The 24,063-nt window shown below is 38.4% G+C and overlaps 1 protein-coding gene across 2 annotated transcripts in view; it reads right to left on the bottom strand.

Moving 5' to 3' along the window:
* The window catches only part of LOC108314525 (voltage-dependent calcium channel subunit alpha-2/delta-3), an 823,636-nt gene that overhangs the window by 647,650 nt on the left and 151,923 nt on the right, over positions 1-24,063 (bottom strand). For both annotated transcript variants that reach the window (XM_017543458.2, XM_037743848.1), the window contains exon 3: positions 20,045-20,104. In XM_017543458.2, coding sequence (XP_017398947.2) covers positions 20,045-20,104 — 60 coding nt within the window. The remainder of the gene's footprint in view (positions 1-20,044; positions 20,105-24,063) is intronic.

Raw genomic sequence — 24,063 nt, 5'->3', positions numbered from 1 at the left:
ATAAAGAGTTTCAAAATACATGAACAAAAATCAATCAGAACTAAACAAATAAGCAAATCCACAATCATATTTGAAAACTTTAATACCACAGGTTAAAAGAGCACTAATAAGGGAAATCATAAAATATTTTGAACTGAAAGATAACAGTACATATTTTTTAAAAGAGAGAGGAGAATGCAGCAAAAACACTGTTTAGAAGGAAATGCATGGTACCCAATGTTTACATCAGAAAAGAAGAAGGAATTCATACAACATTGTGGATGAATTTCAGATGTTATGATCAATGAAAGAAATCAGACACAAAAGACTATGTACTATATTATTCTATTTTTTATAAAGCTCAAGAATATACAAAACTAATTTATGATGTTAGAAATCACAAAAATGGCTTATCAAATTTTCAGACCTATACATTGTACTGCATGCAAATTTTACAAAATAACATAAAAAGTAGCACTCATCACAACTGGAATTAAGCTGCAGTTTGTGTAACTGTATATCAAACCAGCTGATATCCTGGTTCTTTTTTGTCTTTTGTTTCATTGGACCTTTGTATCCCCTTTGCTTAGCATTATGTCTGGATTACAGCAGGTATTCAAGTGAATACAGGCTGATCTTGGAGATAACTGCAGGTTTAGTTCCATACGACCGCAATAAAGCAAATATAGCAATCAAGCAAATCATGCGAATTTTTTTTTGTTTCCCAGTATACATAAAAGTTATGTTTATACTATGCTGTAGTCTATTAAGTATACAATAGCATTATGTCTAAAAAACAATGTGCATACCTTAATTTTAAAAAAACTTTATTGTTACAAAATGCTAACGATCATCTAAGCCTTTAGCAAGCTGTAATCTTTCTGCTGGCAGAGGGTCTTGCCTCCATGTTGATGGCTGCTGACTGATCAGGCTGATGGTTGCTAAAGGCTGGAGTGGCAGTGGCAATTTCTTAAAATAAGACAACAATGAAGTCTGCTGCATCAATTGGCTTCTTCTTTCACAAAAGATTTAAAAACCACCTCAAACTTCATATGGAACCAAAAAAGGGCCCGCATAGCCAAGACAATCCTAAGCAAAAAGAACAAAGCTGGAGGCATCATGCTACTAGACTTCAAACTATACTATAAGGTAACAGTAATCAAAACAGTATGGTACTAGAACCATAACAGAGATGTGGACCAATGGAACAGAACAGAGGCCTTGGAAGTGACACCACACATGTACAACCATCTGATCTTTGAAAAACCTGACAAAAACAAGCAATGAGGAAAGGATTCCCTATTTAACAGATGGTGTTGGGAAAACTAGCTAGCCATATGCAGAAAACTGAAACTGGACCCCTTTCTTATACCTTATACAAAAATTAACTCCAGATGGATTAAAGATTTAAACATAAGACCTAAGGCCATAAAAACCCTAGAAGAAAACCTAGGCAATGCCATTCAGAATCTAGGCATAGGCAAGGACTTCATGTCTAAAATACCAAAAGCAATGGCAACAAAAGCCAAAACAGACAAATGGGATCTAATTAAGCGTAAGAGCCTCTGCACAGCAAAAGAAACTACCATTAGAGTGAACTGGCCACCAACAGAATGGGGAAAATTTTTGCAATGTATCCATCTGACAAAGGCCTAATATCCAGAATCTACAAAGAACTTAAACAAATTTACAAGAAAAAAACAACTCCATCAAAAAGTGGGCAAAGGATATGAACAGACATCTTTCAAAAGAAGATACTTATGCAGTCATCAAACATGAAAAAATGCTGATCATCACTAATCATTAGAGAAATGAAAATCAAAACTACATTGAGAATGACGATCATTAAAAAATCTGGAGAAAACAGATGCTAGAGAGGGTGTGGAGAAACAGGAATGCTTTTACACTGTTGGTAGGAGTGTAAATTAGTGCAACCATTGTGGAAGACAGTGTGGTGATTCCTCAAGGATCTAGAAACAGAAATATCAGTTAACCCAGCAATCCCATTACTAGGTATACAGCTAGTGCTCGACTTACGACCACGGTCGGGACTGCGGACCGGTCGTAACACGATTTGATCGTAAGTTGAGTAGGCTATATGTACAGTTGAAATGGTGCACGTGGAGATGGTAGTGCTGCCGGAAGCTGGTCCGCACTGTCATACGCCCAGCTGGGCAACGTTTGCACTGCCAGATGTGGAGCAGTCGTGGCTAGCGATTGTGGTCATAAAGTTGAATGGTTGTTAAGTTGCATAGGTGGTAAGTCGATCAATACCTGTATACCCAAAGGATTAGAAATCGTTCTATTATAAAGACACATGCACATGCATGTTCATTGCAGCACTGTTTACAATAGCAAAGACCTGGAACCAACCCAAATGCCCATGAGTGATAGACTGGATAAAGAAAATATGGCACATATACACCATGGAATTCTATGCAGCCATAAAAAAGATGAGTTCATGTCCTTTGCAGGGACATGGATGAAGCTGGAAACCATCATTCTCAGCAAACTGACACAAGAACAGAAAACCAAACACCACATGTTCTCACTCATAAGTGGGTGTTAAATAATGAGAACACATGGACACAGGGAGAAGTACATCACACACTGGGGTCTGTTGGGGGGTGAGGGGGGCTAGGGGAGGGATAGCAGTGGGTGGAGGGATTGGGGAGGGATAGCACTAGGACAACTACCTAATGTAGATGACAGGGGTGATAGATGCAGCAAACCACCATAGCATGTGTATACCTATGTAACAATGCTGCACAATCTGCACACGTACCCCAGAAATTTTAAATATATATATAAAAGATTTCTCGATAGCATACAATGTTGTTTAACAGCATTTTATCCCCCATATTACTTTTGAAAACTGGAGTCAATCCTTTTAAACTTGGCTGCTGCTTTATTAACTAGCTTTATAAAATATTCTAAATCCCTTCTTATCATTTCAACAATGTTTACAGCATCTTCACAGGGAACAGTTTCCACGTCAAGAAGCCACTTTGTTCATCCATAAGGTTCAACTTAATCAACTTCTCATTAATTAAAGTTTTATCATGAGATTGTAGCAAATCAGTCACATTTTCAGGTTCCATTTCTAACTCTAGTCCTCTTGCTATTTCCACCACATCTGTAGTAATTTCCTTTACAAAAGTCTTGAACCTCTTAAAGACATCCATAAGGCTTAGACTCTGACAAGTTCTTGTTAATGTTTTCACATCCCTTCATGGATCAGAACTGTTCTTAGTGGCATCTAGAATGGTGAATCCTTTCCAAAATGTTTTCAATTTACTTTGCCCAGACTAGAGGGATCGCTATTTATGGTGGCTACACCCTTACTACCTGCATTTCTTAAATAATAAAACTTGAAAGTTGAAATTACTCCCTGAACCATGGACTGCAGAATGGATATTGTATTAGCAGGCATGAAAACAACATTAATCTCCTTGTACATCTTCAGCAAAGCTCTTAGGTTACCATATGCATTGTCAATGATATGTAATATTTTTAAAAGAATCCTTTTTCTGAGCAGCAGTTCTCAACAGTAGGCTTAAAATATTCAGTAAACCATGCTGCAATGAGATTTGCTGTCATCCAGGCTTTGTTGTTCCACTTATAAAGCACAGGCAGAGTAGATTTGGCATAATTCTTAAGGGCCGTAGGGTTCTTGGAATGGTAAGTGGGCACTGGCTTCAACTTAAGGTCACCAGCTGCATTTGCTCCTAATGAGAGAGTCAGCCTCACCGTTGAAGCTAGGCACTTTCTCCTTTATTTTTTCTTTTTCCCTGAGACAGTCTTGCTCTCTTGTCCCGGCTGGAGTGCAGTAATGTGATCTCGGTTCACTGCAACTTCCTCCTCCCGAGTTCAAGCAATTCTCCTGCCTCAGCCTCCTGAGTAGCTGGGATTACAGGTGTGAACTACCAAACTTGCTATTTTTTTGCATTTTTAGTAAAGACTGGGTTTCACCATGTTGGTCAGGCTGGTCTTGAACTCCTGATCTTCTGATCTGTCTGTCTCAGTCTCCCAAAGTGCTGGGATTACAGGCATGAGCCACTGCACTCAGCTGACTTACCTTCTTTAACTAGGGAGTCCTAGATAGCATCTTCTTCCAATACAAGGCTGTTGCATCAGCCTTATATGTTTGCTATAGCCACCTTCATCAATTATCTTAGATCTTAAACCTTCTGAGTAACATGCCGTACCTTCTACATCAGCACTTGCTGCTTCACCTTGCACTTTTATGTTATAGAGATGGCTTCCTTCCTCAAACCTCATGAACCAAGCTCTGCGAGCTTCAACTTTTCTTCTGTAGCTTTCTCACCTCTCTCAGCTTTCAGGGAACTGAAGAGAGTAAGCACATTGCTCCAAATTAGGCTTTGGCTTAAGGAAAAACCTTGTGACAGGTTTGATCTATCTAGATCACTAAAACTTTCTCCATATCAGCAATAAGGCTATGTTCACTGCAGTAGCACTTGTAATTTCCTTCAAGACTTATCCTTTGCATTCATAACTTAGCTAACTGCTTGGTGCAAGAAGCCTAGCTTTTGGCGCATCTCTGCTTTCAACAAGTCTTCCTCACTAAGCTTCATCACTTCTAGCTTTTGATTAACAGTGAGAGACATGAAACTCTTCCTTTCACTTGAACATTTAGAGGACACTGTAGGGTTATTGACTGGCCTAATATCTATATTGTTGTGTCTCAGAAAATAGGTCAGAAGAGAGGGAGAGAGATGAGGGGCTGGCGAATGGCTGGTTGGTGGAACAGTCCAACACATGCAACATTTATCAATTAAATTTGCCATCTTACATGGGTGTGGTTCACAGTGCCCCAAAACAATTACAAAAGTGACGTCCAAAGATCATAGATCTCCAAAACACATACAGCAACAGTGGAAAGGTCTGAAATATTGTGAGAATTGCCAAAGTGTGACACAAAGACATGAAGTGAGCATGTGCTGTTGGAAAAAATGGCACCAGTAAACTTGTTCAACTCAGGGTTGCTATAAAGCTTTGACTTGTAAAAAAACAGTATCTGTGAAGGGCAATAGAGCAAAGCACAATAAGATGAAGCATATCTGTATTTGTTGGAAGAACACATAAATGAATAAATGTTGCAGAACAATAAATCCTACCCTCATGGAGCTCACATCACACTCTTAACTGGTTAGCTCCTGTTCATATTATATTACAGCTATTTGCTTACATGCCTATCTAATAGTTAGAACTTTCCTAGAGTGCTAGGGCCTTCTCTTAGTTTGTAGGAGTCCCATAACTTACAAGTGGACTTAGTTCTGAATAAATGTTAAATTAAGCAACAAATGAACACTTATGCGAATAAAATTAACAACATAGGAAGTAATAAGCATCATTAAAGAAGCAGAATTAAAGTGTCATTAGAGTTGTCGAAAGACAAAATTATCACAAATTTGGTTATAGATTGAGTTGGCTTTTATTCACAATTCATGGATCAGGCTAGTCTCCATTCTACAAAATAGAGTAAGAGCTCTCACTGGGCAATGGCAGAACAATGGGTTTTGTAAAATGAGAGAAAGGAAACAGAGCAATAGAACAAAAGGCAAATGTTATGTGTTTAACATCAGGTTACTACAGGTTACTTTATTGGTAAAACTTAAAGCGGAGGGGTTTTCCTATTTATGCTGACTCAGGTAGACTGGAATGTTCTGTTTTCAGGGAAAAAAACTGGTCTTTCAGAGGACCTGTCTGCTTCCTTAAAGTTTCAGTTTGATTATGTGGCATTTAGCATAACTGACTCCATTTATGTTTTGCCTGGTCTGTTAGGCAATTTTAATTTTGCACTTGTGGAAAATTAAGATATGATGTGTTCTCTGGGCTTGGAGAGACTGAGTGGAGCTTTCAGAAGCTCCACCCAATCCAGACTTACCCTTTGGAGATTTTCTCCAAGATCCTCTGAACTCCCTGACTAGGTAAGGTCTCCTTGCCATGCACCATGATAATGCCCGTACTTCTCCTTCATGTCCTTATCACAATTGAAATTTGATTTACATTATTTCAATGATTATTTATGTCATCATGTCTTTAATATCTGTCTCTCTCATTAGATAGTAGGTTCCAGGAGAAGAAAGACAGCATCTCTCTGGCCAACTCAGGGCCATATTCACAGTATGGTGCCTGATACACAGGAAGCCATTAATAAATATTGGCTGAATTAATCATAGTATGGGAAGGATGGATGAAATCTTAGAAATCATCTAGATATTATAAGTACATCCTTTTATGGATGAGCAAAGAAGCCACAGCAGCAGATCCTTGAGCATGTAAATGGTCCAGCTGGGATTGAAACTACTAGATCCTAAATTTCTGGATGTCCAGGCTCTCCCTATTGGATCAGGCTGAGGTTTCCCCTACTGCCCCTTCTTCTACTCTCATATGACCAACAGTCAAGGTGATGAGCATAACATGTGACCACCAAATAACTGGTTAACACAAAGCTCAGAGTCATAACATTGACCTTATTAACAAGTTATAATGCCTAATCAAATGAAATGATAGTGTGTGTTTGCATTGGATGTACGTGTGTGTGTAACAACTGAGAAATAGCTTTGATTTTTAAATTATCACACTTAAAGATTTTTTGGTAACTCAATCTTATATCTAAGTCTTATGAATAAATGACATGTGACAAGTCCTAACAAGGAACATCTAATATAAGATCTTAAGATGACGAAGACACTGTGACCACCTGCTAAGCTGATACACATTAAAAAACAAAAGCAATAGGCATGCTTTCATCAGTTAGATGATTCGGGGTGGGGCAGTATTTTAACATACAAATGTGAAATTTTCTTCTCTTTTCATTTACTTCTCCTACAGATGTGACCCCTATTTTGTTTATTAAACAAAAGCCAATTCCCTATCTCTAGGAAAAACACTAATTCTAATTCTGGGCCTGGGTTTTCCCTGCTTTATCCCATCATCCCACAACTAGGCGCTCAACACCTTGCTCAGTCAAAATGGAGACAGGTGGATTACAGCTTGGCAAGAACTCCGGAAAACCCCCAGTGAGAACAGTCATTTCCTCCACTCAGGAAGTAGTTTTGCTAAACCCTTCCATTGCTCTTGTTTGCAATATACAGTTTTCCCCAATGCAAAAGCCGTCCTTTCCAGCAGAAAAATGCTGTAGAGGTAGGTGACAGTTCTGTTCTGCTGTTTACTGTTCCACTGTCCTTCCCTTACATAAAAAAAAGTCATTGTGTATATTTAAAGTATACAATATATATGCAGTAAAATGGTTACTCTAGTAGAACAAATTAATATATCCATCAGCTCACATAGTTACCCATTCCCCTTTCCAGTGACAAAAGCAGCTATAATCTATCTACTCACTTAGCCAAAGTCCTGAATACAACACATTATTATTAACTATAGTTCTCATGCTGCACATTAGATCAACTTGTACATCCTACATATTTGCTACTTTGTATTCTTTGACCTGCAACTCCCCATTTCCTCTCTCCGACCCTGAACATGGTAGTGAATGTTTTATTCTCTATCTCTATATATTTGACTTTTTGTTTTTTTGGTTTTTTAGATTCCACATGTAAGTGAGATCATGAAATATTTTTCTTTCTGTGTCTGGCTTATTTCAGTTCGCATAAAGTCCTCCCTGTTTATCCACGTGGTAGCAAATGTTAAGACCTCTTTCTTTTTTAAGGTTAATATTCCATTGTATATATGTGTACACACATTGTATAATATGTGTGTATATACACAATGGAATATTATTCAATCTTAAATATATAGTGCATATATATACACATACTATATATATATATATATATATATATATGCACACAGTTTCTTTTTCCACTAGTCCATCGATGGGTACCTAGGTTGTTTCTGTATCTTGGCTATTGTGGAAAATGGTGCAATGAACATGTTACTGCAGGAATCTTTATGAGGTGGTGATTTCATTTCCTTTGAGTATATACTCAGAAGAGCAATTTCTGGGTCATACAGTAATTCTATTTTTAATTTGTTTAGTAACCTCCATACTGCTTTTCATAATGTCTACACTAATCTATATTCCCACCAACAGGATACAAGAGTTTCCTTTTCTACACACCCTTACCAAAACTTGTCTTTTCAACAATAGCTATCCTAATAGGTGTGAAGTGATATCTCACAGTGGTTTTAATCTGTATTACTCTGATGATTGGTGATGCTGAGCCCCTTTCTATATACCCATGGGCCATTTTTATGTCATCTTTGGAGAAATGTATACTCATGTCCTTTGCACACTGTTAATTGAGTTATATGTTTTCTTGCTATTGAGTTGTACAAGTTCTATATAAATTTTGGATATTAATCCCTTATCAGATACATGGTTCCTGAATATTTTTCCCAATATTTTTGTTAATTGTTTCCATTGCTGTGCAGAAATTTTTTAGTTTGATGTAGTCCCATTTATTTATTTTTGCTTTTGTAGCCTGAGCTTTGGGTGTGATATCCAAGAAATCACTGTCAAGGTCACTGTCAAGGAGTTTACCACCCCCTATATTTTCTTCCAGGAGTTTTATGGTTTCAGGTTTTATATTTAGGTCTTTTATACATTTTGAGTTGATTTTTGTATATAAGGGTCCAACTTCATTCTTTTGCACATGGAAATCCAGTTTTCCCAGCATCATTTATTAAAGAGGCTATTCTTTCCCCTACTGACTTTTTGTTGTCCTTCTCAGAAGCTAGTTGACCACTGACGTTTGGATTTATTTCTGGGCTCTCTACACTATTCCACAAGCCAGCTTTTTGCCAATACCATGTTGTTTTGATTATTATAGCTTCATAATATATTTTAAATCAGGATATGTGATACCTCCAACCTTTTTTAACTGAGTAGTACTTTGGCTATTCAGGGTTTAATGTTGTTTCATATAAATGTTAGGGTTGTTTTTTACATTTCTATGAAGAAAGCCATTGGGATTTTGATAGGGATTGTATTGAATCTATATATATTGTTTTAGATAGTGTAACATTTTAACAATATTAATTCTTCCAATTCATGAGCATGAATTCTATTTCTATTTGTATCCTCTTCAATTTCTTTAATCAATGTTTTATAGTTTTCACTGTGCGTCTTTTACTTCCTTGGTAAAAATTTTTTCTTAAGTATTTCATCTTGTTTTATTTTTGATGCTATTAAAAATGTGATAATTTTCTTGATTTTTTCAGCTACTTGTTATTTGTGTATAAAAATATGAGAGAGTTTTGTATGTTTATTTTACATCCTGTAACTTTACTGAATTCATTTTTAGATCTAACAGCTTTTTGGTGGAGTCTTTGGGGTTTTCTACATGTAGAATCATGTCATCTGTAATTAGTGATAATTTTACTTCTTTTGTTCCAATTTGAATGCTTTTTCTTTTTTTGTCTAATTGCTCTTGCTAATGTTTCCAGTACTACGCTGAATAGAAGTGGCAAGTGTGGGCATCCTTACGTTGGAGCAAATCTTAAAAGTTTTCAGTTTCTCCTCATTTACTATGAGGCTAGCTGTGGGTTTTTCATAAATGAACTTTACTATGTTGAGAAACCTTTCATCTATACCTAAACTGTTAAGAGTTTTCATCAAGAAAGGATGTTGAACTTTGTTGAATGCTTTTTCTGCATCAGTTGATATGATCGTGCGGCTTTTATCTGTTAATGCAAGTATCACATTGATTAATTTGCATATGCTAAACTAGACTTGCATGGCCAGGGATACATCTCACTTGATCATGATGTATAATCTTCTTGATTTGTTGTTGAATTTGATTTGCTAAAACATTACTGATGATTTTTACATCAATATTCATCAGAGATATTGGCCTGTAGTTTTCTTACTGTGGTGTCTTTGGTTTAGGTACCAAAGTGATGCAGGCTTCAGAAAATGTGTTAGGAAGTATTCCCTCCAGCTCTATTTTTTGGATGAGTTTAAGAATTTTTGGTGGTAATTCTTCTTTGAAAATGTAGTATATTTCAGCTGTATAGCCATCTGGTCCTGGGCTTTTATTTGTTGGGAGGTTTTTAATTCCTACTTCAATCTCTTTGTTATTGCTCTATGCAGACTTTCTATTTCTTCCTGATTCAACTTTGGCAAAACCTTGGTTTTACAAAGAATTTATCCATTTCCTCTAGGTTATCAAATTTCTTGGCATATAATTGTTCATAATAGTTCCTTATGATGCTTTTTATTTCTGAGGCTTCTGTTACAATGTTTCCACTTTCATTTCTGATTTTATATATTTGAGTCTTCTTTTTTTTTTTTTTTTTTTTTTTTTTTTTTTTTTTNAGTAATTATAAATAATTCTTTGTATTTGTATGATATAACTTATAATGTCTCCTCTTTTCTTCTGATCTCATCTATTTGAGTCTTCTCTTTTATTTTTTTGTCTAGCTAAGGGTTTGTTGATTTTGTTTATGTTTCCAATACAAACAACTCTTAATTTTTTCTATGGTTTTTCTATCCCCCATTTGATTTATTTTTGTTCTGATTTTTATTATTTCCTTCCTTTGTTAACTTTGGGTTTAACTTGTTCTTCTTATCCTAGTTCCTTCAGGTGTAATGGTGGGCCACTTATTTGAAATCTTTCTTATTTTTTGATGTAGGCATTTACAGCTACAAACTTCCCTCTTAGAACCACTTTTGTCACATCCCATAGGTTTTGGTATGTTATGCCTTTACTGTCTTTTGTCTCAAGATATTTTTACTTTGTGCTGTGTGTGTGTGTGTGTGTGTGTGTTTGAGACAGGGTCTTGTTCTGTCACCCAGGCTGGAGTGCAGTGGCACAATCTTGGCTCACTGCAACATCTGCTACCCAGGCTCAAGCCATCCTTCCACCTCAGCCTCCTGAGTAGCTGGAACTACAGGTGCACACCACCCAGCCTAGCCAATTTATTTATTTTTTGCCAAGACAGGTCTTATTTGTTGCCCAAGCTGGTCTCAAACTCCTGAGCTCAAGTGATCTGTCCAACTCTATCTCTCAAAGTGCTGGGATTATAGGCATGAGCCACTGAGCCGGGCCAAGATATTGTTAAATTTCCCTTTTGATTTATTCTTTGACCCACTGGTTGTTCAGGAGAATGTGTTTAATTTCCACATATTATTGACTTTTCAAAAAATCTTTCTGTTATTGATTTTTAGTTTCACATAATTGTGGTCATAAATAATATTTGATATGATTCCAATCTTCTTAAGTTTGTTAAGACTTACTTTGTGGCCTACCATGTGATCTGTCCTGAAGAATGTTGTACATGCACTAGAGAAGAATGTATATTCTGTTGATATTGGATGGAAAGTTCTGTATATATCTGTTAGGTCCATTTTTTTCTGACATATAGTTCAATTACAGTATTTCCTTATTAATTTTCCTCTGCTTGATCTGTCCATTGTTGAAAGTGGGATATTAAAGTCCCTTATTACTATTGTATTGCTATCTATTTCTCCTTTAATGTCAATTAATAATTGTCTGAGGTGCTGTCAGATTGGGTGCATATATATTTATAGATGTTATGTCCTCTTGATGAATTGGGTCCTTTATCAGTAAATAGTGACCTTGTTTGTCTTTTGTGACAATTTTATACTTAAAATCTATTTTATCAGATATAAATACAGCCACCTCTGCTCTCTTTTGGTTACCATTTGCATGGAATATCTTCTTCCATTCCTTCACTTTCAGCCTATGTGTATCCTTAAGGCTAAAGTGAGTCACCTGTGGGTAGCATATAGTTGGACCTTGTTTTTTAAATCAATTTAGCCACTCTATGTCTTTTGATTGGAGAATTTAATCATGTATATTCAATGTAATTATTGATAAGTAAGGAATTATTACTGCCATTTTATTCATTGTATTCTGGTTGTTTCATAGATCCTTTGTTCCCTTCTCCCTCTCATTTTTATTTTCGAAATCTGGTCAGTTTCTGTAGTGCTAAGTTACTATTTTTTCCTCTTTACCATTGGTATACATGCTATGGGTTTTCTTTTGTAGTTACCACAAGGTTTATGTAAAACATCATACAGTTATAATAGGTTATTTTACACTGAACACAACTTAATTTCATTCTCATACAAAAACTCTTGACTTTTGCCCACTCCCAAAAATTTATATTTTTGAAGTCACAATTTACATCTTTTTATATTATTTCTTAATTAATAGCTATCAAGTATTTCTATTGTGTAAAAGAAATACTTAATTATTATTATTTCTTAATTAATAGATATTTTTGACTGTTTTGACTTCTGACCTCTACACTAGAGACATATATAATTTACAGAGTATCATATCAATAATGGAGTATTCTGGACGTGACCTTTACCACTGAATTTTATACCTTCATATGTTGTTATATTAGTAATTAGCATCCTTTTGTTTCTACTTGAAGAACTCTCTTAAGTATTTCTTGTAAGGCAGGTTTAGTAATGATAAATTCTCTTAACTTTTGCTTGCCTAGGAAAGACTTTTGTTTCTCCTTTATTCCCAAAGGGCAGTTTTAATGGGAATAGTATTCTTGGCTAACATTCTTTTCCCTTTCAACACTTTAAAATTTTCATCCCATTCTCTCCTGGCTTCTAAGGTTTCTCTCAAGACATTTGCTGACATTCTAATGATGATTTCCCTTATATGTGACTTGACACTTTTCTCTTGTTCTTTTTAAATTATCTCTTTGTCATTGACTTTTGATAGTTTAATTATAACATATCTCAGAGATGACGACTTTGGGTTGAATCGGTTTGGGGGCTTTAGAGCTTCACAGATCTGGGTGTCCAAATCTCTTCCAAGAATTTGGAAGTTGTCTGCAATTATTTCATTATTTCATAAGTTTCCTCTTCCTACATTTGTCTTTTATCCTTCTGCAACTCTCCTAATATGAATCTTTGTTCACTTACTGGCATTTCATAAGTTCTGCAGACTGTCCTCACTCTTTCATTCTTTTTTCTTATTTTTCCTCTGATTGGGTAATTTCAAAAGACCTATAATCAAGTTCAGAGATTCTTTCTTCTGCTTGAGCTAGTCTGCTGTTGAAATTTTCTATTATAGTTTTTATTTCATTCATTGAATTCTTAAACTCCAATATTTCTATTTGGTTCTTTTTAATGATACTTATCTCTGTTGAGGTCATCACTCAGATCACGAATTTTTTTCTGATTTCACTGAATTGTCTATATTCTCTCAAACATCATGGTGTCTCCTCACAATCATTATTTTGAGTTCCTTTTCAGAAAATTCATAAATTTTCTTTTCTTGGAGTAAGTTACTAGAGAATTATTGTGCTACTTTGGTGATGCCCTGTTTCCTTACTTTTTCATGTTTCTCGTGTCCTTGCATTGCTGCCTGCACATCTGGTGAAACAATCACCTATTCCAAACTTTACAGAGTAGCTTTTATAGGGAAAGACTTTCACTTGCAGATGGGTCTTACTGTGCCAATTGGGTAAGGTGTGGTGGCTGAAGCAGTAGTATAATCTCTGTGAAGCTTCTTCAGTTGTGATCAATGTCAGCAATGACTGTGGGTGTCGGAGTGGACTAGGCTGTAGGAGTTTGGGGCACTGGTGGTGGTAGCAAAGGCTGTTGGGGTCCTTGGTAACAAGGCTTTTGGTGTCCTATTCTTTCTTTCCACATAATAGTGAGTCTTAGATGAGGAGATCTTTCTTGATGTCAGGTCTGACACAGCCCTCAAGCAGCTGCAGCAGTACTGAGTTCCAGGGTACAGGTACTCAGAATATCCATGGAGGAAGAGTCTTGGGCTCAGGGTTTCACCAGCTTATTTTGGCATCTGGATTCTGAGGTTCACTCTTCAAGGCAGGGTTGGATGCAGATTGTCTACAAACCAGGATCTGTGACTCTGAGGCACAACCAAGTGTTGTGCCCAGGGAGCTGGGTTATAGTTCTGACTCTGACCCAGAGGAACAGGACACAGAACTGGCCTTTCTCCAAGGAAGAAGGGGTGCTCTGAGGATTTGGGCCAAGAGAGCAAGGTAAAGCTACAATTTGGGAACCAGTGCCAATAGGCATGGTGGCAAATCAGGCCCCATTGAATGAGATGCTTACCTCATAGTGGTAACTCTGGACCCCCAGATGGTGAGACACAGAAGTATCCCAGACGCTGTATGGACACATGTAGCAGCAAGAAATTACCCAAAATGATAAAGCCTAGCTGCTGCTTGCATCCTGGAAGGCAAGGAGCAACACAATGATGACTCCCCTCCCCAAGAAGAAGGGGTTTTCATACTCTGAAAGGCTAGTCCAGTTCTAGGGAAGCAGGGTATTACAGTTCTTCAGCCAGTAGGGCAATGTGTCCCAGTTCAACCAATGCCCTGTTTCCCTGGGATGTGGGATACCATGTCATATCAGCCTGGAGATGTGTGGCTGCTCAGTCTGGCCAAGGCTCAATTTCCTCAAGAGTTAGTGCACCTCTTTAGCTCAGACACAGGGAGCCTGACTACTCTGGGCAGACAAAGCACCGATTCCGCAGGATGCAGGGTGCTGCTTCAGCTTAGGCTCTGAGGGGCGAAGCATAGTAGTGACTGGGAGGGGTAGGTAGAGCAGCTCCACAGCAGCTTGGCACCCGAGGTAAGGTGTAGAAGCAGCTCAGCTCAGGGACGGTGGGCCAGCAGGCAGGGGTGGTTCAGTGGCAACAAAGCCTCAGGGACAAAAGAGTGCTGTAGCTAACTACACCAGAGCCAGACACACTCCAGCCATGGTTCAGGTTCCAAGATGGTGCAGTGCAGTACCCACATGGGTCACAGGGGACAGGACACAGTGTCAGCTCCTTCTCTGAGGAAAGTGAAGCCGTGCGCACACCAGCCAACTCCCTTAGCTGACCTGAGCACCTATGAGGTCAGTAGGAGTCCCCAGTGGAGAGCACTATAAGTGTCCATATAGATGATGGGTGTTTCTGGGAGTCTTCTTGCTCACCTTTTTCCCAGAGGGAGAAGTCCCTCCTGGTTTTGACCTGATCTTACTTGGTGATGGGGTAGCAGAGGTGAGACACTTCCCTTCTCTATGTGTCCACCCCGGACTTCTGTGGTCTACAGGGCTTCTGTTACTCCTTTGATGCACTTCAGCCCTGTTCAGTTATTTTCATCAAAATTCAGCAATTTATTCATTGTTTTGGCTGTCTTTGCAGGGCGGCGGGGGACAAACACTAAGGGCTTCTAGCCAGCCATCTTTCTGACATCACTCTCCCACTGTCCTTGCTAATCCTTTTTCATAGAAAGGCTTCCTTTTCCTAGTGGGTAGTAAAATAAGTTCTACACTTGATCTTACCCAGAAGATTGAGATGCTGGAGAGGATGTGGAGAAACAGGAACACTTTTACACTGCTGGTGGGAGTGCAAATTAATTCAATCATTGTGGAAGACAGTGTGGTGATTCCTCAAGGATCTAGAAATAGAAATACCATTTGACCCAGCAATCTGATTGCTGAGTATATACTCAAAAGATTAGAAATCATTCTATTATAAAGACATACAAAGATTAGAAATCATTCTATTATAAAGACATACACAAGTATGTTTATTAAAGCACTGTTTACAATAGCAAAGACCTGGAACCAACCCAAATTCCCATCAATGATAGACTGGATAAAGAAAATGTGGCACACATACACCATGGAATACTATGCAGCCATAAAAAAGATGAGTTCATATCCTTTGCAGGGACATGGGTGAAGCTGGAAACCATCATTCTCAGCAAATTGACACAAGAACAGAAAACCAAACACCACATGTTCTCACTCATAAGTGGGTGTTGAATAATGAGAACACATGGACACAGGGAGGGGAACATCACATACCAGGAACTGTCCAGGGGTTGGGGGGCTAGGGGAGGGATAGCAGTGGGTGGGAGGATAGGGGAGGGATAACATTAGGAGAAATACCTAATGTAGATGACAGGGTGATAGGCGTAGCAAACCACTATGGGAGGTGTACACCTATATAACAAACCTGCATGTCCTGCACATGTACCCCAAAACTTAAATAATAATAATTAAAAGAAGTTCTACAGTGAATGCTGAGGTTCCTGAGCTGCCCCTTCTCTCCTTCCCTGGGTTTCCTTTAACACAAACCTCCCATTGTAGCAGGTAAAAAAGCACAGTAACCTGCCCTAGGAAGTATCAGAAGTCATCCTATCTCAGAGGTTTCCCACAACAGTAGTTATCACCCCCCCACTCCAAAGCCCCCACCCCAGCTTTGAAATCAGGCTACTATGTCTGCAAGGTAGGCTCTTACAGCTTGGCGATGACCAGGAGGAAGCATGCTGCCAGCTCCTTTCCCTTCCCATGCTTGTTTTACCTCTGAATGTCACAACACTTTTCTTTTTCCCTATTACTTACGAAACAACAAAGAAAAATTATTATAGAAAACTTTGTAATAGAAAAAGCTTCTGCAGGGTACACAATTCAAAACCATATTTTTTCTCTCTCTCTGTGCACTCGCTCTGTGCAATTGGCACTTATTTGAGACAGCTTTCAAGGAAAATATGTGTGTGGTTCAAAGATAAGCAGGTTTTCAGTAAACTGTCAAAAGTACTTGTTTTTTCTCTTTTACTGCCAGTGGAGAAACTCAAAAAGAAACAGTATGTAAGAGGGGGAAGGCATTCTGAATTTTACTAGAACATGTGTAGACTTAATTTTCTGGAAATTCATCAATGGCTAGGTATTCAAAGCTAGAATCTCCTGCTTCCCCACCCCAGAATTGGATTTGGCCATTAAAATAATGAGGGTGAAATACTAAAATCATCACATGTGATAATTAAGACACAGGGTAGTATTTTTCAAAACTCTGTTCTCATTAGAACTACCAATCTTTTAATAAAAGCCTATGTTAATTCACAGCATAAAGTAAAAAAGGAGAGAGGTGCTATTTTAACAAGGCCTCTATTATCAAATATGACTAAAAACTGACCCAATGGAGACGTCAGGGAATAAAGAACTACACCAAGAGAAGGCCAATCTAGAACCCACAGGTCACCAGAAACAGGGACAAGCCAGAGGGCTGAACTGACACCAGTGATCACAAGAAAGTCACCCTGCCAGGCTGGGCATCATGGCTCATACCTGTAATTTTAGCACTTTGGGAAGCCAAGGGAGTGGGTCACTTGAGCCCAGCAGCTCAAGACCAGCCTGTCCGACATGGAGAAACCCTATCTCTACAAAACTACGAGGAATACCTGGGTGTGGTGGTACACACCTGTAATCCCAGCTACTCAAGAGGCTGAGGCACGAGAATCACTTGAACCTGGGAGGTGGAGGTTGTAGTGAGCTGAGATCGCACACTGCTCTCTAGACTGGGTGACAGAGCCAGACTCTGTCTCAAAAAAAGGAAAGAAAGAAAGATAAAAAAGAAAGCAAGCTACTCCACCAATGAAGGCCAGGCACACCTGTTTTCTAGGGAGGATTCTGCATTTTGGTTTGTTCACACATACTATCCTTCAGAGGCTGCATTTTGCCTCTTGCCCCAATACAGTTTGTGTTAAGAATTAACAACACTTTTACACTGTTGGTGGGAATGTAAACTAGTTCAACCATTGTGGAAAACAGTGTGGTGCTTCCTCGAGGACCTAGAAATAGAAATTCCATTTGATCAAGCAATCCCATTACTGGGTATATACCCAAAGGATTACAAATCATTCTATTATAAAGACACATGCACACATACATTCATAGCGGCACTGTTTACAATAGCAAAGACCTGGAATCAAACCAAATGCCCATCGACAATAGACTGGACAAGGAAAATGTGGCACATATACACCATGGAATACTATGCAGCCATAAAAATGACGAGTTTGTGTCCTTTGTAGCAACATGGGTGAATCTGGAAACCATAATTCTCAGCAAACTGTCACAAGAACAGAAAATCAAACACCGCATGTTCTCACTCATAGGCGGGTGATGAACGATGAGTACACATGGACACAGGGAGGGGAGCATCACACACTGGGGTCTGTTGGTGGGGGGCCAAGGGAGGGACAGTGGGGTGGGGGGATGTCAGGGAGGGATAACATGGGGAGAAATGCCAGATGTAGGTGACGGGGGGATAGATGCAGCAAACCACATTGCCATGTGTGTACCTATGCAACAATCCTGCATGATCTACACATACACCCTAGAACCTAAAGTACTATATATATATATATATATATATATATATTTTTTTTTTTTAAAGACTTAACAACCTAATGCCATATTAAGGACTTTACAGAGAGGTCTGTAGATGTCAAATCCATAAGGTCATAGGGGAAATGTTAAACCTCTGAAGAGACCGTAAGGGAATTTAAATGGAAAATAAAATCGTGATAATAAAGGAGTTATAACTTTCTTTTAGTAACTTTTAATTATATTACCAATGAAAAGCAAATTCTTCACTTTGAAGCACATGAATGTTGCAGTGATGCAACGTCTCCAGTCTAAAGTGTGACAAGAGGCAGATCCATCATCTCTTTTCTGTTTGGGGAAGAAGGAAGCTAAGATATACATGAGTTAAAACTACACAGATTAGGAAATTTTGCAAAATCACTTTTTTTTTCTGTATGAAAACAGACTTCCAGCTCCCTGTGCTCCTCCTGAGCTAATAGGGTAGGGTCCTTCTCAGTGCTATTTCACAGTGAGCAGACGGTAGTCTGAAATTTTTTTGATAGAAACAATCATCTGGCAGGGGTTGCTGAGAGGTCAGCAGAACCCAGATTAACAATTGATCAGCTCTAATGGACCATCACAGCAATAAATTCAGAGCTGGGACACAGACCTGCTGTCTTGGTAATAGGAAGGGGGTTGACACCCAAGCTGTTAACAGACTTGCATTTAATAGCATAGAAGCTTCAGTAGCTTCAAAACCTTCATCTAAGCCAAGACAAATTCTTCCATGCACATTCACTTCATCAAAGACCTCTCTTTCACAGGTCTCCACCAAGTGCATGTGGTTTACTCTGACCCAGAGAGGAGTTCACTGAGGTCGGAGCACCAGATAGTGAACGGCACTGTCATATTGATGGAGTATTTCAACATCTACTCTTGTGTTCAGACCACAATGGTACCCTCTGATGCTTTTGTTGTATTCATACACAACAGGTGACTGGGGAGGAAAAATCTTGGCTCCTCTTCCTTGTTCCCAAGGGAACAAAAACTAAAGACTTATTTTCTTGGTGCCTCATTTGTTCAAGAGAGATGCCAATGCTGCATTCACCATGATAGCACCTTGTTTGACAGAGGGAATCACTTGTGCTACACCAGAATTTTACTGTAGAATTTCAGTATCTTGTCTCAGTCTCCCAAGTAACTGGGATTATAGGTGCCCATCACCATGCCCAGCTAATTTTTGTACTTTTAGTATTGACAGGGTTTCATCATGTTGGCCAGGCTGGTATTGAACTCCTGGCCTCAAGTAATCCACCTGCCTCAGCCTCCCAAAGTGCTGGGATTACAGGCATGAGTCACCACACCCAGCTGGAATATCCAAGCATTATTTAATTTACTTGTTGCCCCTTCCTGTGTTTTCTATACACATCAACATCAAAATCCTTCTCAATCAGACATAGTCATGCCATAATCAGGTGCAAGATCTACTGCCAGAAATTAATTAAATGGATGTTTGAATCTCAAATCAGTAAATGATTTAATTTTTAAATATTATTAACAATCAATTCAAGGATAGATCACAGTATTGCATTCAGTCACCTGCATTCCAAATTGTAGCCAGCAAGTGGGATTTGGATATATTCTGCTATCTTATCCATTTACCATTGAGAGATCTGGTGATTATTGTTAGTTGACCAATTTAACGCCCCCTAAATTGGGGAATAGTTTATTGAAATCTGATTACACACATGTGAGTTTTGGAATCACCCATTATAACTATCATTGTTAGAAAATGGTTGAGGATTGCTTAAGAATCCTGTCAAAGGTAGGTACATTTATTCCAACTCTATACCATCCTCCCAACAGCCTTTCCCTCCCAATCACTGAAAAACCAGTATTCCTGGTAAACCTGGTACTTTTCCTTTGGCAGGAAACACACAAAACAATGTAACTCAAACTATAATCAGTTACCTGTAAGTCTGCATCAAATTCATGTTTTAGGTGTGCTTCTTCTGCAGCTTCCACCAGACGCTAAAAAAAACAGAAGACAGCATTAAGGATCAGAACTGTGGCCTGAACTCCATTCCTCTATTGACCAAAAATGACAGATTATATCATGATTCATACACTGTGAGCTGGTGCCTTTGCTCTCATGAAACTGAAAATAATCATATCAGTGTCGAATTTTAGTTTCTGTCTTCATCATTCAATCAATAATTCTTCCAATAAATATTTATTGTTATGTACACATTTATAAATGCACATGTGTTCTCCATCCATTTACATTACAATTCATACACTGGCCCTTGAGGCCCAATGCAGATCCAAAACCCACCTAGAATAATCCATTCCTCAGGAACAGAAGTCCCTTAGTCAAGAATTATTGCATTGAATTTAGTCCAACTTTAAGTGGGCTAGCTTTCTTCTCCAATATTTTGGGAAAAAAGTACTTAATTCCCTCAATCATTCAAGGTCAATTCTTTTGGTACCCAGTTCTAATATGTAATTATCAGGTGAGAGTTATTTGCATTTTATGATCCATCAATACCACTGTGACAATCTGCAGCCCAATAAAGCAATCACTGAAATTAAACCAATACTCACGATCCACAAGAACACAATTCTTGTTATTCTTCTCAGCCAGCGAAATTCAACACATTAATATTCTTATGAAACCCATTTCATAGTGCCTTCATTTAGACAATTAACAATCAAAATCATTTTTACTTTAATTTGAATTTGCCAAGGATAAGATATTTCACACCTTGAAAATATAGGCTAGAGGATATTGCGGAAAACTCTCATTTGGTGAAATAATATTTCACTGAAGTCGTATTGAACTAAAAGCAAAATCGTAAATCCAAGCAAAAATTCCACCATTTCTATTTTTCCTATGGTTATTCTTGCATCCTATGCTGTCTTTAACTTACTTTTTCTTGACATAATATAGGCCTGAGTTTAATAGGTCATGCGTGAAAAAATGATGGCATTAATAGTAATCTCTAAATGGTCACAACTTGACAGACAAATGTCCCATGAATAATTATTAAATTGGATAGGGAAGTGAAGAGGCTGAAACATATATTCAGGTAACTTTAAGCAACAGTATAGAGCACCAGAGCCCACTTTCTCCATAGGACATGCCAAGAAAGAGACAGGCCAGCCAGAGGCAGTGCTGCCTACTCACAGGAATGTTGGAACGGTGGAAATGTGATTTCCCACACTGCTTTCAGTTGTTCAGAAGGTCAGGAAGGGTTTTTCCTTCACTGGTCAAAGAACAATCCTCAGAGAACATCAGAGGCCAGAACCAGGAGACCTGGTCCTCATTCTAGCCTGGATGCTAACTCACTACAGGTATGAGATCTTAAGCAGGCCCCTTCCCCTGTCTGACCTCAGTTGCCTCACCTGAAAATACCAAAAGTGGTGATCCTAGAACAATGCTTCTCAAAGTGCGGTCCCACATCAGCAGGATCAGTTTCACCTGGGAGCTCATGGAAATGCAGACACTGGGGCCCATCCCAGTCTCACTGAATCAAAAGCTCTGGAGGTGGGGACCAGCAATCTGGTCTAACAAGCCGTGCAGGTAGTTCTGATGCCACTAAAGTTTGAGAACCACTGGCTAAATACAGCATTCATCCCATTCCTCACCTCACTCCTGATGCTTGATTAAACTTTCAGTTTCTCAACTCTTATTTAACTTTGTAAAATCTATGTACCTAGGCCAGGTGTGGTGGGTTCACACCGGTAACCCCAGCACTTTGGGAGGGAGAGGCGGGCAGATCACCTGAGGTCAGGAATTAGAGACCAGCCTGGCCAACATGGCACAAACCCCAGCTCTACAAAAAATACAAAAATTAGCCAGACGTGGTAGCATATGTCTGTAGTCTCAGCCACTCAGGAGGCTGAGGCAGGAGAATCACTTGAACCCAGGAGGCAGAGGCTGCAGTGAACCGAGATCACACCACTATACTCCAGCCTGGACAACAGAGTGAGACTCTGTCTCAAAAACAAAAAACAAAACCTACATATTCCTACCTAAAATAATGTTGCTTTAAGACAGCAAATTCTTTACAGAAAAGAGACATAGGATGGAGGGGATGAGAAACAGAAAAGTAAGAAGAGGCACAATCTACAAAGATCAAGTGGGCCCCAAGGTTTCATTAGGTCACTGTCTTCCTAGAATCATCCTAGTCAACAAAGCTTATCAGCCTCCTGGGATCACGTGGTGCAATCTGCAAAAACACTGTTGTGGATTTTGACAGATGAGTGACAGGCAGTGATACATAAAAAGAAAGAAAAGAAAACTATGTGTTTGAGAGCACATTCTCTTAATATTTGTAATAGATTTAGAATTTATATGCATGTATCATGAAATCAGTTACATATTGAGCTTTATAGAATGTGTATAAATACTATGCATGTCTGAATACTTACATTATCAAAACAAGTCATGCATTTTGAGCATTTATTTACATCAACATATAAAAAATGGATTTTTAATGGTGTCTAAGCACTGAGAATCTGGAGGAAAAAAATGTTGATATCATGTTTAAATGATCAAAAGATAAAACTACACAATTACCAAAACAGATAATACTGAAAAAAGTAAAGAACTGGAAAGGAAAAAATAATAATAAAGTTGTGTAAAAACAACAAAAGAGAGAACAGGATGAAAATAATAGGCAAGTTGAAATTATCATGAAACAGTATACATAAAATGTGTTTCATATATATTTTATTTACATATGTGTATATGTGTATGTATGTATATGTATACTGCACATTCATGCAAACTATGTGACATATTCCTGTATAACAAAAGACAAAGTATATTTCAACCACAAATTCTGCAATACAGAGTAAAGGGCACAAGAAGGTAACACTGGAAAGCATCTGATAATATTGTAGTAACTACCAAGAGCAGCCAGAACACTGCATTCTGTGCTGAGTGAAATAACTACATGAGATTTTGACCTGCTAGCAAGTTTTTATGTTCACGTTCAAGTTAAATTTGCTGCATGCCTTTTTTTTTTTAATAGAGAACTCTTCACGAATTTGAGTGTCATCTTTGCTAATCTCCTCTGGATTGCTCTCGTTTTAGTATATGTGCTGCCGAAGCAAGCACTACATGTCTTTTTTTAAACTTAATTTATCTCACATATTTCTTTCTACATGAATATATTTTTTCTATCATGCTCACTAGAAAGCTTTAGGAAACATGATTCAAGAAACGATAGTCAACCAGCAGCTACATGTAATGTTTGTTGCATATGAAGCAAATAGGTATCCCAGAATAGGGCTTTTTGAATGGATACACCCTGCATGCGGCACCCACTTGGCTGTCCCAACCTGCCCTCGGATGCCAATGGGAGACATGCCTACATTTTCTGGGAGAGTTCAGGGAACACCCTCCCAAAACAGCCTCGGCTGTTATGTATGATAGTCATGACAAACGGCACATCATCAAGAACTATGTACCTTGTGGAAAGAACAAAGGACAGTAATCTTTCCTCTGAAAGTACTCTTATAAAGGTAAACAAATTAAAAGAAATGTTATTTAAAAAGGAAACCATCTGCCATAGATTTACCTAAAACAGGCTGGGCACGGTGTAATCCCAGCACTTTGGGAGGCTGAGGTAGGCAGATTACATGAGACCAGGGGTTCAAAGTCAGTCTGGGCAACATGGCAAATCCCCATCTCTACAAAAAATACAAAAATTAGCCAGGCATGGTGGCACCCATCTATAGTCCCAGCTAGTGGTGAAACTTGGGTGGAAGGCTCACTTGAACCCGGAAGGCAGAGGCTGCAGTGAGCCAAGATTGCACTACTGCACTCTAGCCTGGGCAACAGAATAAGACCTTGTCTCAAAATAAAGAAAAACAAACAAATAACAACAACAAAAAAGAACTAAAGCAGAGTCATGGGGATGAAGTTTCTTTTTTTTTTCTTACTTTTTTTTTTTTTTTTTTTTTTTTTTTTTTTTTTTTTT

The sequence above is a fragment of the Cebus imitator genome, unplaced genomic scaffold (assembly GCF_001604975.1).
Source record: "Cebus imitator isolate Cc_AM_T3 unplaced genomic scaffold, Cebus_imitator-1.0 Scaffold8, whole genome shotgun sequence".
Lineage (NCBI taxonomy): Eukaryota > Metazoa > Chordata > Mammalia > Primates > Cebidae > Cebus > Cebus imitator.
The sequence above is the reverse complement of the archived record's forward strand: the minus strand, read 5'-3'. Positions and strand labels throughout refer to the sequence as shown.